This window comes from Borostomias antarcticus (genome assembly GCF_949987555.1).
Source record: "Borostomias antarcticus genome assembly, chromosome: 33".
In the NCBI taxonomy this organism is placed as follows: domain Eukaryota; kingdom Metazoa; phylum Chordata; class Actinopteri; order Stomiiformes; family Stomiidae; genus Borostomias; species Borostomias antarcticus.
This window is the reverse complement of record NC_140266.1, coordinates 847,690-865,791: the sequence shown is the minus strand read 5'-3', so window position 1 is coordinate 865,791 and position 18,102 is coordinate 847,690. Positions and strand designations below refer to the sequence as shown.

At 47.5% G+C, this 18,102-nt stretch overlaps 2 protein-coding genes across 2 annotated transcripts; one reads left to right on the top strand and one right to left on the bottom strand.

Moving 5' to 3' along the window:
* Positions 1-2,904: 2,904 nt before the first annotated feature.
* On the top strand, positions 2,905-8,993 carry ywhaba (tyrosine 3-monooxygenase/tryptophan 5-monooxygenase activation protein, beta polypeptide a). The gene is made up of 6 exons (XM_084460600.1): positions 2,905-3,017; positions 5,524-5,824; positions 6,400-6,523; positions 7,123-7,286; positions 7,627-7,722; positions 8,486-8,993. Exons 2-6 carry the CDS (start codon positions 5,531-5,533, stop codon positions 8,540-8,542), a joined length of 735 nt encoding a protein of 244 aa, XP_084316726.1. The 5' UTR covers positions 2,905-3,017; positions 5,524-5,530; the 3' UTR covers positions 8,543-8,993.
* A 2,332-nt stretch (positions 8,994-11,325) lies between these two features.
* Positions 11,326-16,639, bottom strand: tomm34 (translocase of outer mitochondrial membrane 34). Its single transcript, XM_084460772.1, has 8 exons — positions 16,446-16,639; positions 15,908-16,055; positions 15,564-15,660; positions 14,993-15,145; positions 14,249-14,424; positions 13,702-13,849; positions 13,092-13,218; positions 11,326-11,999 (listed from the first exon to the last, which is right to left on the bottom strand). The coding sequence occupies exons 2-8, from the start codon at positions 16,035-16,037 to the stop codon at positions 11,898-11,900; spliced, it is 933 nt and encodes a 310-aa protein (XP_084316898.1). The 5' UTR covers positions 16,038-16,055; positions 16,446-16,639; the 3' UTR covers positions 11,326-11,897.
* Between the last annotated feature and the right edge of the window lie 1,463 nt (positions 16,640-18,102).

Here is an 18,102-nt window from a genome sequence, read left to right as displayed (position 1 = left end):
CTGCTACTTCCAGTTACAAATCATGTTACTGTGAAAACATAATTTATCATGACATGTATAAAAAATAGTGACAAATTTGTCAAAAAATGACATAATTTATTGCGTTATACATGACCCACCCCCATGACCCATTAAAACACCCCGTGATGTCATCGGTGACACCTGGGAGGTAATTTATCTGCTTTTTCTCATATAGATGCCATATTTCTTCTAGAAACAGCCCTACATTCTTCTCTTCTCCTGTTAGCTCCCCAAAGTCCAGTCTGCAGAATAAAGCTTATCAGACTAGACATCCCCCTCCTCTCCTCACCTCTCACCTCTCCTCCTCCTGTCCCCTCCTGTTCTCTGCCACATGACTGTCAGTTTGAGGAGTGGGTAAATGCAACATTTATAACTGCTCTCCTTCCATCTATATCCTCTCCTGGGAGCAGTCTAGATGTCCTAGATGTGTGTGTGCTACATCCCAGACCTAGATCACACTGGACTGGAATACTCTCACTATCTGGTTCACAAGCATGAAGCAGACTCATTCAAGTACACATACACATACATACACACACACACACACACAATTTTGAAGGCCTAGTGTCAGGGCTGTGTCCTATAGTCAGTGAGTGAGTGAGTGAGTGATTGAGTGAGTGAGTGAGTGAGTGAGTGAGTGAGTGAGTCAGTGAGTGAGTGAGTGAGTGAGTGAGTGAGTGAGTGAGTGAGTGAGTGAGTGAGTGAGTGAGTTGATCCAGAGTATGGCTACTTGTTCTCCAAACCTCAGTCCACAGTAGCCAGATGCTCTCTCTCTCTCTCTGACAGAAGAACATCCTCTTAAATGTTCTGAGGCAACAAAAACATCGTCAGAGACAATGGACGCTTTGGGTTGGTCTCCCATAGCAACAGAATCCCTGTCAGAGGGGCGGTCCAGTCGTAACTGTGGTAACCCTAGTGACAACTAGAGCTGCTGGCATTTGCAGTGACAACACAGATCAAACGCGTGTTCATGGAACACAGGTCATACGTGACATACAGTCTGTCCGAGAGAGAGAGAGAGAGAGAGAGAGAGAGAGAGAGAGAGAGAGAGAGAGAGAGAGACAGACAGGGAGAGAGAGAGCCTGTTACCTGCAGACAGTGGCAGGCCAGCTATATGAGTCCAGTGGTGGAGCACTGCTAGCTAACCCAAATCTGCCAGCCCCTCACTCCCCAATTAACAGAATGAAAATAGAAATGTTCTGGGTCATATACAATACGGTGGAAAAACCCAAGCCCTGGCGCCCCCTGCTGGCCCTGCCATGTAAGGTTTTCTCACACCCGGAGGCTACAGATAATGTACTCAAAATACGTGACAACATGAGCTGTAGAGCATTAACAAGTCTATTTCTATGTGCCAGACATTGCTCTCTGGTGTGTGTGTGTGTGTGTGTACACTGTATGTAGGTGCTGTGCATCACAGTTTAAGACAATCATCATGTGGAACACAGCTGTGTCAAAAGATACATTTGACACAAACACTCACTGCAGTTACATTTAAGGATGAAGTTATTATCATTTTCAAAATTCACTTGATCAATCTAGGCAGCCTGCGCATGGTCCTCCTGGGCCTCAGCCCTGGAGCTACGGCTCCATCTGCTGGCTTTATCAGTGTATGACACCCTAATTATGTTCTAGGCACCACCGGTGACTCTTCAGACTACATGAGATGGAGCTCTTACGACTCAGATCCAGACCCAACCCCTGGTGACCACGACCCAACCACTGGTGATCCAGACCCAGCCCCTGGTGACCCAGACCCAGCCACTAGTGATCCAGACCCAACAAATGATGACCCAGACCCAACGAACAGTGACACAGACCCAACGAACAGTGATCCAGACCCAACCACTGGTGACCCAAACCCAGACTAAGCAAGTCAAAGCAATACAGTTTGAACACAAAAAAACAAGGTATATCTTAGCTTAATAAAATGCATGATAATACCTTAGAATCAATTCCTTTATCAGAAAATAACCACAAGTTGCTTTGGTCTTGGAGACCAAAGACTCTCCTCCTTACTAAACAATTACAAAAGTAATACCTTGATCTAAAATTACCTTGTACAATAAAACCAATCGGTCTGCAAGATGTGACTGTTGACATAGGTTCAGTTTGTTTTGTTAATTGTGTGACTTCACAATCAATTAACAAGGCATGCAGTAAAGAGCTTGAACGTTGGTCTGAAGAATGTACCAAAAAAATGTAAATATCTGTGAGTGTAGCCTACAGTGCAGCCATCTTGTACTACAAAGCTTATCAGTGATCACTTGCTCCATCTAAAGTATTGTAGGCCATTACAAAGTGGCCTAGTTTACAGTAACTGGAATACAATGGAATACAACTGCTGGATGAGCTAGTTATACCGCGAGGGCCCAGTGCCACAGTGAAACGGGGCTTCTCACACAAGGCTTTGGAGCTTTAGAATGGGGTCATTATGTAAATTGGGGTTGGCTGTGTGTGTGCGTGTGTATGTGGGTTTATCTGTGTGTCTGGCTGTTGTCGGGCGGTTCTGGTGCAACACCTTGGTCAAACACCTGGGTGGAGAGATCTAGGTCAGAGGTCAGAGAGCTGAATGAACAAGAACAACTTTAAGGACATAACTCTACAATGATCAGAGCACAACATCTGAAGACAAAGACGTTAATGTAAAGTGTGACCGGAGGGTGAGAGTGAGAAGAGCTGTCGTTCCACGTGACATGATGAACTGAGATCTGTCATCAGCCTCACTTGGAAACAGTAACTATGGCAATCACTTACGTCACCCCATAGTGGTTGCCATGGTCCTCATTACGTCAAAGTCCCTGCAAAATGCTCGGGAGATCCCGGAGTGGGGTTACCATAGATACAGGCGGGGGGGGGGCGGGGTTTAGAGGAAGCGGAAGTGTCAGAGCAGGCGGAAGTGGTACTGCCCTGAATATCCCGAGCAGCGAACGGAGGACAGCTTGATACTCCCATCGTTCAGAGACAAAAAGCAGGCTTCAAAATACATTCTAAATGTGAGTTCACTTGCATAGGGTCGATTGACGTGTTATCTCTTGGTTTAAAGTGTTTGGGGGGGAACAGGAACTGAATGATGGTCCCGTTCCCTGCCTGTGGCGTGAGGTGCCCATTGTGGTTGGGGCTGGGTGAGAGGACTTAGGCCGAGACGTGTGATTGAGCTCCAGCTCTCTATTCAATCTACTATTCACATTGTTTTGTTCATTGGAGGAAGAGTTAATTGAAAAACTGACACCAAATAATTTACTGCTCGCAAGAGCTAATGTATACATTAAAATGGGGTAGTGAAGCACGCGTTTGGCCATTTTGACAGGTGAACCTTGCCTCAGTCAGTAGCCTGGCCGTCGCGAAAACCCAGATAGCTAGCTGGTGCTAGTGCTAGCCATGTTAGCTAGCATGCTAACGTTAGCCGTACAAGCCAATGCTCATTTCCTCATCCTCGTCCATTTCCAACTGCCATTAGTGATTCGTGGTCGATATTATTAACCCGATTTATACACATTCGTATTTAAAAAATGAATTATATGTTTGTGGTTCGAAATGAAACCTGAATATATGCGCCTGAACGGTCGCTAGCTTAGCAGCTGAGCTAACTAGCATCTCACCATCTTAAAATCCCGCAAGGGAATGCGACAGGGAGGGCGTTAGCTTCACTACCTACCTCTCCACTGGCCTGGGATCAGCTAGCAGGCTAGCGCGTTAGCTTCACTACCTACCTCTCCACTGGTCTGGGATCAGCTAGCAGCTTCACTACCTACCTCTCCACTGGCCTGGGATCAGCTAGCAGACTAGCGCGTTAGCACAGCTCACCAGAAGCGCAGCTCTGAGGTAATGTGATATTTAACCGACTAGTTAGCTCACGTGAGCTCGCTGTTCTGTGGTGGTTAACGGGTGAGCGAGCTGTTCTGTGGTGGTTAACGGGTGAGCGAGCTGTTCTGTGGTGGTTAACGGTCGAGCGAGCTGTTCTGTGGTGGTTAACGGGTGAGCTCGCTGTTCTGTGGTGGTTAACGGTCGAGCTCGCTGTTCTGTGGTGGTTAACGGGTGAGCGAGCTGTTCTGTGGTGGTTAACGGGTGAGCGAGCTGTTCTGTGGTGGTTAACGGGTGAGCGAGCTGTTCTGTGGTGGTTAACGGGTGAGCGAGCTGTTCTGTGGTGGTTAACGGGTGAGCGAGCTGTTCTGTGGTGGTTAACGGGTGAGCGAGCTGTTCTGTGGTGGTTAACGGTCGCGCGAGCTGACTGAGCTATAGATGCGGATAACGCTCGTGAAGTGATGACGGAATGGATCGTGTCACAGCCCGGGAACACGGCTAGCCTAGCTAACCGCTCTCTCTGGTCTAGACCTGGCTCGATGTCTGTCGATGAACGTTAACTGTACTCTTGTATTTTTCTTGGTTATTTATTGCGGCGGTAAACGTTCTTGGACAGTTAGCTAGCTTTACAGTGGGTCAAAATTGCTCGTTGACCTTGATAATTTCCGGCTTCTTACATTATCGTCGTAGTGGTAGAGCAATATACGCGGGTGATCGGTTAGCTTGCAGCCAGGCTGGCTAGATGGATGAACACCCCTAAACACCCCTAAACACCCCTAAACACCCCTAACACCCCTAACACCCCTAAACACCCCTAAACACCCCTAACCTAAGTGTGGTGTGGTCATGGTTGAGCCGGCCTTTGAATCACATCATGATACTTAAACAGCGTATAAAACAAGGTATATCTTAGCTTAATAAAATGCATGATAATACCTTAGAATCAATTCCTTTATCAGAAAATAACCACAAGTTGCTTTGGTCTTGGAGACCAAAGACTCTGCTCCTTACTAAACAATTACAAAAGTAATACCTTGATCTAAAATTACCTTGAACAATAAAACCAATCGGTCTGCAAGATGTGACTGTTCACATAGGTTCAGTTTGTTCAGGTTCAGCGTGGCTATAAAAAATAAATAAATACAATTGATGAATACTACTAGACGTATTAACCCGTCTGCTACGAGGTAGATTGTCTTGGGGCATTGACTTTATTTGTAGAGATTAGTAAAGCTTTGTATAATTTGTAAATTGTGTATTTGTAATTATTTGTAATCTTTAGAGCACACCACGGAGCCGGCAGCAACGTTTCACTGTATATTCTACACTGTACTTTTACACGTGACAAATCAATCTGCATCTGAGACAACACATGGCTAGTTCATTGTTTTCCAGTTGTGTTGGACCAGTCTCAAGCATAGCCCCCCCCCCCCCACACGCGCGCACACATCCCTCTCATCGTTTCATCACAAAATGATAACATAACTCCTAGTTTTATGTATGAACGCAGGTATTGTCAATGACAACAGCAGTATCAGCCATGGGCTGCTAGGGTCTAGCCTGTAACCCTGGCTGGATCTCCAGTTGAAACAAGTAGCGAGGAAGGATTCAACGAGGAAGGATTCAACGACAGACTTTTGAGATGTAGCTCTAATCCGCCCCCGCCCGCCCCCCCCCCCCCTCCTGTCCCCCCTCCAGCCTCGAGATGGACAAGAACGACCTGGTCCAGAAGGCTAAACTGGCCGAGCAGGCGGAGCGCTACGACGACATGGCGGCGGCCATGAAGGACGTGACGGAGCAGGGCCTGGAGCTGTCCAACGAGGAGCGCAACCTGCTGTCGGTGGCCTACAAGAACGTGGTGGGGGCCAGGCGCTCGTCCTGGCGCGTCATCTCCAGCATCGAGCAGAAGACCGAGGGCAACGAGAAGAAGCAGCAGATGGCGCGCGACTACCGCGAGAAGATCGAGAAGGAGCTGCAGGAGATCTGCAACGACGTGCTGGTGAGGAGGAGGAGGAGGAGGAGGGGTGTGGGGGGGCAGGGGGTGTGAGGAGCAGGTAGAGATCCAAACTGAGCTAGCTACTGAGTGGGGGAGGAGTCAGGGGGTAACAGGATAAGGTGGTGGGGGGAGGGAGGGAGGGAGTGATTGGTATGAGAGGTTAGGGAGTGGCTTTTGTGTGTGTGTGGGGGGGTGGTTGTTGTAGGTAGATGAAGTGGATTAGGGGGGCCATGAGGAGATGGGAAGATGGGACATAGCAGCCCTAGAACAGACCTGGGCTGAGTTTCCCAAAGGCATCGTAACGCTACGTTCATCGTAAGCTATGGCGTTCATCATAGCGCTACGATGAACGTAGCGCTACGATGCCTCTGGGAAACTCAGCCCTGATCTCCTGGAACCCCTGATCTCACTCTATCCCTGGAGCTCATTACAACCGTCTCAGCTGACAGGAACGACCGTGTAGTAGAACGAAGGAAGCCGTGGCTTCACAAAAAAAAACAAAAAACCTTTTGTCTATTACTGAACTGCACTGCTACCCAACACGGAGTTGACCCCCTTCTCTGTCCCGTTCCCCCCAGACTCTCCTCGACAAATTCCTCATCAACAACGCGTCCCAGCCAGAGAGCCAGGTGTTCTACCTCAAGATGAAGGGAGACTACTACAGATACCTGTCTGAGGTCGCCTCTGGAGACTCCAAGAAGAGTGAGTCTCTCTTCCCGTCTCTCTCATCCCCCCTCTTCTCTCTTCTCTCCTCCCGACTCCCCTCACCTCTCTCCTCTGGCGTCTCATCCCCTCTCGGCTCCTCCGGGGTCGTTCCCAGCTGTTTAGGGCTTCTCCACGGGAGGGACGAAGGATTCATCCGATTATTCAGATCCGGCCCTGTCGTCCAGGGAGACCCGACTCCCACTGTTGCCAAGAGACAACACCCCATAATATAGTCAGACGTCACATTCACCCCTCCCTCCCTCCCCGTCTCTCATTGTCATGGAGATGAAACCGCTAGTTGAAGCGGATATCTCTTCAGTAGGAGAGATGAAGACTTGTACCATCATCATCATCATCCTCCTATCATCTGCTGTTCACATGACGTCGCTCCCGTCCGCCAGGGCGTCTGCAACAGCGCCGCCGGGGTGTGAAGTCCAACACGGACCGTGTTCAGAAGTAGCACAGCAGACTGCGAATACTGAACACTATCTCAACCATTCTCGTTCGTTCTAAGCCACGCCCCACTTTCCTCCCTTCGGCGCGAGCCGATTGGCCGGCACTCTTTTTAACGGCCTGTGTTGTGATTTGATTGGCAGCCACGGTGGATAACTCCCAGGCAGCCTATCAGAGGGCGTTTGACATCAGTAAGAAGGACATGCAGCCCACACATCCCATCAGGCTGGGCCTGGCCCTCAACTTCTCCGTCTTCTACTACGAGATCCTGAACTCCCCCGAGCAGGCCTGCAATCTCGCCAAGGCCGTATGTACACACACACACACACACACATATCACACACACACACTCCACACAGAAAGACTCGAGAGACGCACACACACGGATACACACACATTCTTTCTGTGTCTTGTGACACTGTCTTTCAGACATTTTGTTTTTGTTCTTTTTGCAAATCATCAACACGAACAGAGACCACACCATACAACACAAAAATACCACCTACATATACAAAAAGTAGTGTGTAGAATACGAACATATACACACATGCATACACAGACATATACGTGGCATACATAATGTATGTATGCAAATGTACTCACTCACTGAACTCAACTCAGTGACTCTCTGCCCTCTCTCTCCCCAGGCGTTCGACGAGGCGATCGCTGAGCTCGACACCTTGAACGAGGACTCGTACAAAGACAGCACCCTGATCATGCAGCTACTAAGGGACAACCTGACTGTGAGTGTCTGACCACGTCCAGTCCTCTCACTGCGCACTACACACTTCCATACTCCTACATTACTACACACTTCTACACTACAACACTACACACTTCCATACTCCTACATTACTACACACTTCTACACTACACACTTCCATACTCCTACATTACTACACACTTCTACACTACAACACCACACACTTCCATACTCCTACATTACTACACACTTCTACACTACACACTTCCATACTCCTACATTACTACACACTTCTACACTACAACACCACACACTTCCATACTCCTACATTACTACACACTTCTACACTACAACACTACACACTTCCATACTCCTACATTACTACACACTTCTACACTACAACACTACACACTTCCATACTCCTACATTACTACACACTTCTACACTACCACGCTACACTTCTATACTACGGCACTAAACAACAACTGCACACTTCTATGCTCCTATATTATTACATACTTCTACACTACTACACTAACACAACTACACACTTCCATACTCCTACATTACATACTTCTACACTACCACACTACACACTTCTATACTCCTACATTACACACTTCTATACTACCACACAACACACTTGTATACTACCACACTACATACTTTGTTACCATTAAATAATATGAGACCTACAGTGAAAACACAATGTCATGACTCAGGTGTGTGTGTGTGTGTGTGTGTGTGCGTGTGTGTGCGTGAGAACCTGCTGATCTAACACTTCTCTTTCCGTCTCTCCCCAGCTGTGGACATCAGAAAACCAGGGTGACGAGGGCGATGCAGGCGAAGGAGAGAACTAGAGGCGTTGCACTTCACTGTTAATCCACCCCCACTCTTTCTTCTCCTTCTCTATTTTCTCTCTTCTTCCTTCCTCCTCTCGTACACATATACAGCCCATAAACCCCGCTCCACTCCAGCAGTCCCAGCAGCCCTTCTGTATGACCTGCAGCTCGAGTTGCACCTGGCCCAGCCGACCAGCTGACCGGAGGCACACAGGACCAGTCACCATAGGGAGCACTTAAAGCCCATAATTGACCCCCTCATCCACCCGGCCTCGTCCTGGATGACTAGTTGAGACCAACCCCTCCTCCTCCTTCCTCTTTTACCCCCCTAACATTTCAGAAAATATATGTTCTCTCACCTAGCGAGTTAATGCATTTATAGATTCCCTCTCTTTGCTTTCTTAGTGTACTGGCCTTGGCTGGTTTTATTCATAAAAGGTTATTAAAATGTACGATTATTTTCAACAAACACTGTGATGCTTAGTTTTTCTCCACATTATCACAAAAGAAAAATTTGGTCGTTTAAAAAAACTAAAAAAACAAGCGCGGACTGCACGGTTTCGAGTGGCGGCGCAGTCCTGCTGTGAGCTCATACAGAACGGTAACAAAAGGCTGTATTGTGACACTGACGAAACAGACGCGCACGCACGCCGCTGTCGCTCGCTCTCTCGCGCACCACGTTGCTTTCGCGTCGATTTCACGAGCTGTATCGAAGAAAAGGGACTATTATAGTTTAAACCATTCCACACCTGTCCAGTTCAGAATAAACAAGGTTTCAATAACGAAAAAAAAGAACATTCCACAGGAAGTTTTAATAGCGGAAGATTCTTAGACCTTTAGCGGCGTGCTGGACGTGGGCGGTCTGGGGGCGGACCATCTCCAGGTGCTGTTGGACATCAGCGTTGTGGGCCTTGCTTGGTCTCTACTGTTAAACGCGCTAGCTCCCTTTTTATTGCTTTGCGTAACAATGACTGACTCTTTGGTTTTCGAAAACTGTAAAATTGTAAACATTTTTAGAGGTAACTGTAAATCTGTCTTAAAAAATCTTACAAAAAAAAGTTGATGTTAACCTGCAAAGAAAAACACCTTAAAGCCGTTACGTTTCACTTTTTCTTTTGTAGATGTTGGGTTTTTCGAGCTTATCTTGAAAGGCTTCATGCTGGCTGTCCTGACTGTGTCCCCCCCCTCTCTCCTCATGAGTGCATGCTCTCGCCCGCCCCGAGCCCGGGTCGTCTCCTGGCGCTGAGGGTGCGAGCGGGCTGTCTGGCAGAGAGCACTGTAGACCGTCGGTGCGGCGCCATCTGGTCGTCTCCGAGGCCCGAGCCGTTGGCCGCGGGGTTAGCGTAGCTAGGGGTTAGCGTAGCTAGGGTCGAGGTCACCGAAGCCACTCAGTGTCACAATACCCCGTCAGCCCCCTGACATCCCACCTAGGTGTAGAAGTCATCTGTCTCAGTCCCACTTTGCTGAGGACAATGTTTCATGCACTGAAGAAAATTACAAACATCTCCCCTCTCTTAGCTGAACAAATGGCAGTTATTCTACGCTTGATTAAAAAGAAGAAATGCAGTAGTGAATGTGGATCCGAGCCTGTCTGTATATCTGGTATCTTCAATTGCTTTGTTTTTACTGACCAGTATTCTGCCTAAAGTTTGCTTCTGTGACGGTTTTTATTGCTTAGCGCGCACGTGGTTGTGAAAATTTAGACTAGCTTAAAACAAAAACGTGAAAATGACAAAAAAAACTACCCAGGTTGACGTAATACTAGATTTGTGTATGTCTTTTAAAACCGTTCTAGTTTCACCTTACATGTTATAATCAGGAAAGTGTAAAAGACAATTTAAAGTGAAATAAAAGTTTTATCAGTTCCAAATCTTCCTGTTGTTTTTTTTTTTAACGTTGGTTTTAGCTCGTCTTGACAGATTGTGTCAAAGTTTATAGTATATATATATACTGTACATTCTCATTGTGGTCTGATGTTTCTCTCATCAACCAAGAACCTGAGCAGTAGATATCAATAACACCATAAGTCATTTTATTGATCAGACATGTCACACATTGTTCTATAAAATGCTGAATCCTTATGGTGGAGGTTGAGATATGTTAAATGCATAGTCCTAGTCACTCAAAGGCCTGTGTGATAAAGAGCTCTGAGCTGCGTTTCCCAGATCCGCTGAACTTGGCGCTCTACGGCGCTTCTCAGGGTAGGCTGGCTTTTGGCGCCTGAAGATGCATCGTAAGGTAAATCGTTGTCCCTTGTTGATGACGTTTTCAACCGTTCTCAATCATTTTGATTTTACCCCCAATCTAATATTAACATAAGAAAATACTGCTCCTTTACATAACGTGTTGAATTAATATTATGGATAGTCCCTATATTTTATTTGGCTCAATAAAATGTTTAACGACAACATTCCCATGATGTGTTATGTAGGCTATGCGCAGGTAGGGTAGATGTGCGCTATATTGCGACTCTCCTTTTATTGTACACTAATGATGTAGTTCGCGCAGGTAGGATAGATTTATTGCAACTCTCCTATTAAAAGTATAATTTTGCTCTGATCGTGCGAAAACTAACGGGATGAACGGAGCGCATCGCCAAGAAGGCTCTGGGAAACGCACCCCTGTTCTGTTCGTACTGTAGGTTCCATGCGGCCTGCATGATCCGAGCAGGGCTGAGGTCAACTATCCCCCATGTGACCACGCCTCCTCCCCGTCCCCGAGCTCCATCACCCACCTGGGAATGAGCCTCACCAAATATCGACTAAATAAAATAATAAAACACATTCATTTTTTCATTTTATTGAAAAATCGGACAGGAAAAGACATTTCCCCTGATTGACTGAACCGACCCCGGCCCGGATGTGAAGTAAGACTGACAGCACGAACGCCATGAAGATACGGTGTGTATTTAAATAACCGGCACGTCGGCGGTGGCAGTCTAAGTGGAGCAGGAAGGCTGTAGAGAACGAGGGCAGCACACAGGAGACGCCCCGGGACACGTCCCAACACTGTACACCAGCCTCCTCCCCTCCCCTCCTCCCATCTGCACTAGTGATCAACGATGGAGAAAAGCCGCCCAGCTGCTCTTGGAACCATGTTAAACATCTGACAGGAGTAGAAGCGCTGGTCCAGGACCAGGCTTGACTTGCCCATCGTTAACCAATAAGATTACATGGACATGGGATGACCTGATCCTAGATCAGCATTCCTACTCTGAGCAGCTTAGCGAATAGAGGCCCTGCTCCAGTGATCCTACAGTGGGAAAGAGAGCAGGGGAGAAGGGAGGGGAGGAGAGGGAGCCACAGCAGACTATCGAGACGTGCCCCCGGATCAGCTGACGAGTCTCCCACACCCAGGCGTCAGAGTCACATGATCACTTCTTCTTCTGGACTTCCTGTAACAGCTTCTGGGCAGCTGAGTTGTTGGGCTCGGCTCTCAGCAGGCTGCTCAGGTCCTCCACACACAGCTGGTACTCCTGCAGGGGGCAGAGGCACACATGACCATCCCTCATACAGTACTGATACTGCATGCCTACAGCGTATAAATGACACACAGATTACAGCCAACTATTAAAGGGCAAGGCTCGTTTTTGACAACCTGGACCTTATTTACGACATATTATAAGACGTTTGACTAACCGAGATCACTTTGGTGTAGTTCGGAGGCCTGTAGAAGAAATGCAAAATCCAGCGCGAGCCAGTATATCCATGTAATGGCGGTGATCGGGGCAACGAGAATGCAGCTTTTAGCGACTAGCGATTTATCCAGACAGATTGATGAAAACAACCGTTTTGCGGCAGAAAATAGATTTTTAGAAGCTGCATTCTCGTTGCCCCGATCACCGCCATTACATGGATATAGTGGCTCGCGCTGGATTTTACATTTCTTCTACAGGCCTCCGAACTACACCAAAGTGATCTCGGTGAGTCAAACGTCTTATAATATGTTGTAAATAAGGTCCAGGTTGTCAAAAACGAGCATTGTCCTTTAACTATCAACTATACAGTACATGGAGAAAACACAGCCATCAGAAATAGAGTATCTCTCGGCATATTTCTCTAGATATGTACTTTGTCGTAGTCCTGCTGTTTTACAGTACATACGCTACAGTGGTCTATACAGTGGCTCTCAACCTTGTCGGCTGACATCAATCTGCCCTGATACAATGAATGTATTTCTGCAATGTGCTATGAGTTTGTGAACATAATCACCATTCTGTGCAGCCACTTCCTGGTGTTCAGCCATATTATGTATCTGCGTTTGTGTACCGTAAATTAGTCCCCGAGTCTGCCTTTTTGATGTCCTTACTGCTTACACAACAATTTACCTTTGGGGATTAAGAACCTATCTCTTAAATACAGAGACGGCGAGAGGCTCGTTTTAGAACGTCCGTCTCCTAGTGATTCTCTCCATAAGATTTGGAATGTTGAATATTGAACATTCCAGTTCTAGAACTTCCAATATTCCAAATAGGCAGTTCCATAACCATCCAAATTCATCAAACTGCTTCGAAGCGTTCCCAATTGTCGTTTCGAAACCTAGCTGGAGCGTGTGTACGAGCTCTGACCTTGAGCTCTTTGCGGGCCAGGGCACGCCGGTACAGAGCCTTGATGTTGTTCTGGTCCAGCCTGAGGGCTTCCTCGCAGTCTCGCACCGCCTCTCTGAACTGCTTCACAGACAGGTAACACAGGGCCCTGGGGGACGCAAACACAGGAGGGAGGAGTCACACCGCCTCTCTGAACTGCTTCACAGACAGGTAACACAGGGCCCTGGGGGACGCAAACACAGGAGGGAGGTGTCACACCGCCTCTCTGAACTGCTTCACAGACGGGTAACACAGGGCCCTGGGGGACGCAAACACAGGAGGGAGGTGTCACACCGCCTCTCTGAACTGCTTCACAGACAGGTAAAACGGGGCCCTGGGGGACGCAAACACAGGAGGGAGGAGTCACACCGCCTCTCTGAACTGCTTCACAGACAGGTAAAACGGGGACCCCGGGGGACACAAAACACACACACATAACACAGGGCCCCCGGGGGACACAGGACACAAAACACACACACATAACACAGGGCCCCCGGGGGACACAGGACACAAAACACACACACACACACAGGAGGGAGGAGTTATCGCACGGAGCCTGGCGGACCACCTGTCCTCTCTCATTCTCTCCCACCTGTTGGTGAAGGTGGTGATCTCCGTGGGGTTGTGTTTCAGGCTCTGAGTGTATTTGTCGATGGCCTTCCTGTGCTCTCCTTTCTTCACCAGAGCATTGCCCTCCTCCTTCAGATACAGGGCCTTCTTCAGGGCCTCCTCACTGGGAGCTGGGGGGAGGGAACAGACGGTAGGGATGAGCTCAGTTCAGATCACTCAACTCAGGAGGTGAGTTTGTGTCAAAATAGTCCAAAAATGGAAACGTTTCGATGGGAAAAGATTGATCTTTTTGTCAATTGTACACAAACGCATTTAAAATAATTAGTGTACCTTGAATTGTTATTTCATTTTAAATTCTGAACTGAAATGGAATTGAACCCAGTCCTGTGTCACACGATGGTGGTATGTGCCATATGTGAAATGCAACAATTCACTACGGAAGGAGAGGAGAGGAGAGAGGAGAGGAGAGGAGAGGAGAGGAGAGGAGAGGAGAGGAGAGGAGAGGAGAGGAGAGGAGAGGAGAGGAGAGGAGAGGAGAGGAGAGGAGAGGAGAGGAGAGGAGAGCCCACCTGGTGAGCTGGTGTTCCCGCTGCCGTTGTGCTGTGAGGCTGGAGCAGCAGCGGGGCCGGGGGCTTGGTTCTGGTTCTGGTTCAGTCTCTCTCTAACAGCCATAGGCACAGCAGGGATGGCAGGCAGCTTCTCTCTCCACGACGGACCATCCGCCTCCATCAGCACCTTGGTCATCCTACACAGACACAGCATCGTCATCATCATCATTATAATCTTCAACTCAGGCTTGGTTTATGAAAACTCTCTTGGCAGGGCTACCCTCTTCACAAGACGCTGGTTCCTAACCACTGATAAAAGTTTCAGATTTAGGAAGTTCTGTCCCTGACGGCAAAATCAGTTTGGTCACTGTACTAATTTTTTTTTTTGGGGCTATTTTCCGGTTCCCCAATGTGTTTTAGCCTGATGAGGTTCAACATTGAGCTGATGGACTATGCTTGTGCTATGCTTGACACAAGTTTATATTTTAAAATATTATATTTGCAGTATTTTCGTCTGTACCTGATTGAAACTTCTCCTTATCTCATTTTGCTGGGTGTGTGAGCTGCCAGACACAGCAGTAGGCCTATAGCTATACAACACACTTTTGCATGCATCATTTTTGCTTAAATGTAGTTAAATAATGTTATGTCACAACCACTGGATAGTCACATGGATACAATGTTTCATTTAAACAAACATTTTCCAATTAAAAGATACTCAAATTCAAATATTCGCATAACTGCCCATCCCTAATAGTGGTGTACCTGTTAGTTCCATCGTGAGCAGCAGGGATGTTGGAGTCGACCAGCAGGGCGGTCTTGTAGTCGACGTAGGCCAGCCGGTACCTCTCCAGCGCCTCATAGGCCGCTGCTCGCCTCAGAAGCGGCTTGATGCCAAACGGAACCAGATCCAGGGACCTGTAACCCAAACACACAGGGTTGGGGCCGAGTACCATTTCTACCCCTACACCCTACTCTCCAGGCACGCATTGAGAGGGGGAAGGCAGTGTGGTAGGAGCTTCTCTTGGTCGGCCATCTTTGCTTTGGTTATAGTGGTGATGTAAGGCTGAGGACTATATTTGGTTCAAGGTGGTTCTGCTATGTCAAAGCCTGCCTTTTCCTTCTAGGTAGGGAAGGTAGGTACTGTATTGATCCCCAGGGGGAAATTGCACTACTTCTACTCTACAAGGAGTCAGCAGGCAATAAGACATGGAGTCTATGGCCTCGTCAGGGAAGAGAATTGTTCAAGCTGTCTTCTTATCAGTATAAGACCATGGTGACACAATCTATAGACATGCTTCTGTGACTAAATAAAGGTTTGAATGAATCAACTCACACTGTGCAGTCTTTCACACACTCCCCACAATTCCCATCCTTGAGGAAGCTGGCAGCACGGTTGGAGTACAGGATGCTCAGGTCATCCGTGTTCTTCCCTGGAACATGCAGGGTGGATACAAATTAGACAGGTCAGCATCCACCATGTCATGGATACCTAGAATAACGCTTGAATCAAACACAAATACTTGAATACTGGTAATAGTATGCATTTGATTTACATTGGATATTGCACTTTTGGGACTTCGATTGGTCTCATGATCATGGTTAACTGAATGGAGTGCAGCCAATTTGATGCAGATCTGCCCACGCCTTGACAGACTTTCCTCCAGACACACTTCTCACCTGACTTCTCCACCTCCTTGATGGCTTGGCTATACTGGGCCACAGCCTCCCCGTACTGACCAGTCTTGAAACACTCATTGCCGGCTTGTTTCAGGTCAGTCCACGACTTTGAACGGCGCTTATGTGGCATCTTCAGCTATCTGCGTCCCTGGAAGGTTGCAAATGAGCACAAAGCTAGCTGGCTTGGTCACTTCGCTAACGTGATAGCTAGCCTGGCTAACACTGCTGAACTAGCCTCAGTAAGGTAGGCTAACGTGATAGCTAGCCTGGCTAACACTGCTGAACTAGCATCAGTGACAATAAGGTAACGTTATGCTAGTACGCCCCAATTTGCTGCATTGGATAATTTACACGGATATGTACATGTGTCTAGATAACTATTAACATTGTCTGCTTAATTAACAAGCTAGTTAACTAGATAGCTGGCTTGGTAACGTTAGCACTCGCTAGTAGCACAGCTAGGCTAAGTTAGCTAACCCTGGTTTCCTAACCAGCCGGCTACTGCTAGCAGAGAGCTAACTGGCTAGCTAGCACTTACCGGTCCCTGTGGACAATGATGTTGAGGGCTAGCTAACTTGCAGTTGCAGCACCTTTAAATATTGTTACAAATATCCAAATAAGGGCTATCTAGTAATATGTGTCAGTTGTTAGCCGGTTAATGTGTTTTCCTAGGAACATCTCGGTCGAGCACACAAGACGCGTTCAGCGGTGGACGACCAGCATCGATCTGGAAGCTTCTCCCAGGGCCAGGAGGACGGGGTTGGGTTTCACACCTCGGGTTCGCTTCCTGACAACCGGGCGGGGGGGTTCATGGGTTCAGGCAATAGTCACCAATGTGAACTTCTAAACTGTTAAAATGAATTGATTGATAAATTAATATACACATTTTCACTTCATGGCGTTCACCCCATGGGACTTCCTAGAGCCGTCACTGAACTTCACTTATAAATAGCACAGGCCTGGTCCTGCAGCACCTGGCTACTGCCAATGTGTGGACAGGTCAAGTCACATTTATTTCTAAAGCACATTTAAAAACATCTCACGTTGACGAAAGTGCTGCAGGTTACAATGATAATTACAATAAGAGTCACAATAAAAAGGCTAAAAAAAAAAAAAAAACACAGGCACAAGCATCAACACACACAAGTAGGCTACAAATTGAGAGCACAACCATAGGCACCTATAAAATCATGTAATACATAAATAAAAAAATATATACATCAGGGGAATCCAAACGCTTGAGAATAAAAGTAGGTTTTGAGCCCAGACTTAAAGGAATCAAGGTAGTGAGCTGTGGGTCCCTGCTGTGGGGCCGTGCAGGGGAGACTGGTTGGAGGAGAGGAGAAATCGCCTATGTTAACAGAGAAACTTCTATTTCTGAGGCAGGATGTGAGCCAGGTCAAGGCAGTGAATGGTAAATGGACTGCACTTATATAGCGCTTTTATCCGAAGCGCTTTACATTGGTCTCTCATTCACCCATTCACACACACATTCACACACCAATGGCGGTAGCTGCCATGCAAGGTGCCAGCCTGCTCATTGGGAGCAATTTGGGGTTCAGTGTCTTGCCCAAGGACACTTCGACATGTGGACAGGAGGAGGAAGGATACGAACCGCCGACCCTACGATCATTGGACGACCCGCTCTACCACCGAGCCACAGCCGCAGTGCCACCAATGCCAACTCCGTGCTGGAGGCGGTAAATTAAAAGGTCATGATCCCCTGTGTCAAATGCTGCACTGAGGTCAAGAAGAATCAGGATGGCACCGTCACGGGGGTCAATAGAGAGTAGACTAGCAGGTCATTGGACACTTTCAACAAGGCAGACTGCACTATGGCGGGCTACCCAACTACTTTTTCAAGAACCTTTGACCAGAATGGAAGCTTAGAGATTGTTCTGTAGTTACTAGGCAAGGTGCGGTCTAAATTGTTGTTTTTTCAGGAGGGGCTGGACCACTGCATGCTTGAAGCAGGCTTGAACAGTAGGCCTACCATTAACTAGCTTGTTAATTAAGCAAGGAACTTTTCTGGCCCCTGGGTGAAACTGTTTTGTTTGCTTCCCTCTGGAATATGTAGGGGCGGGACCTATGCCCACCCTCCCATTGCTCTCCGTAAAGCACATTGTGTTGCCTCTGTGTATGAAATGCGCTATATAAATAAAGTTTGATTTGATTTGACTTAAGGCTCTGGTGGT

Excerpts from the sequence above, each read along its gene's own strand:
- ywhaba (XM_084460600.1), top strand. The coding sequence starts at position 5,531 with ATGGACAAGAACGACCTGGTCCAGAAGGCTAAACTGGCCGAGCAGGCG. Across the intron at positions 5,825-6,399 it reads AGATCTGCAACGACGTGCTG|ACTCTCCTCGACAAATTCCT; the intron begins GTGAGGAGGAGG and ends CGTTCCCCCCAG. Across the intron at positions 7,287-7,626 it reads CCTGCAATCTCGCCAAGGCC|GCGTTCGACGAGGCGATCGC; the intron begins GTATGTACACAC and ends CTCTCTCCCCAG.
- tomm34 (XM_084460772.1), bottom strand. The coding sequence starts at position 16,037 with ATGCCACATAAGCGCCGTTCAAAGTCGTGGACTGACCTGAAACAAGCC. Across the intron at positions 15,661-15,907 it reads CAAGGAGGTGGAGAAGTCAG|GGAAGAACACGGATGACCTG; the intron begins GTGAGAAGTGTG and ends TGCATGTTCCAG. Across the intron at positions 14,425-14,992 it reads GCTCACGATGGAACTAACAG|GATGACCAAGGTGCTGATGG; the intron begins GTACACCACTAT and ends GTGTCTGTGTAG.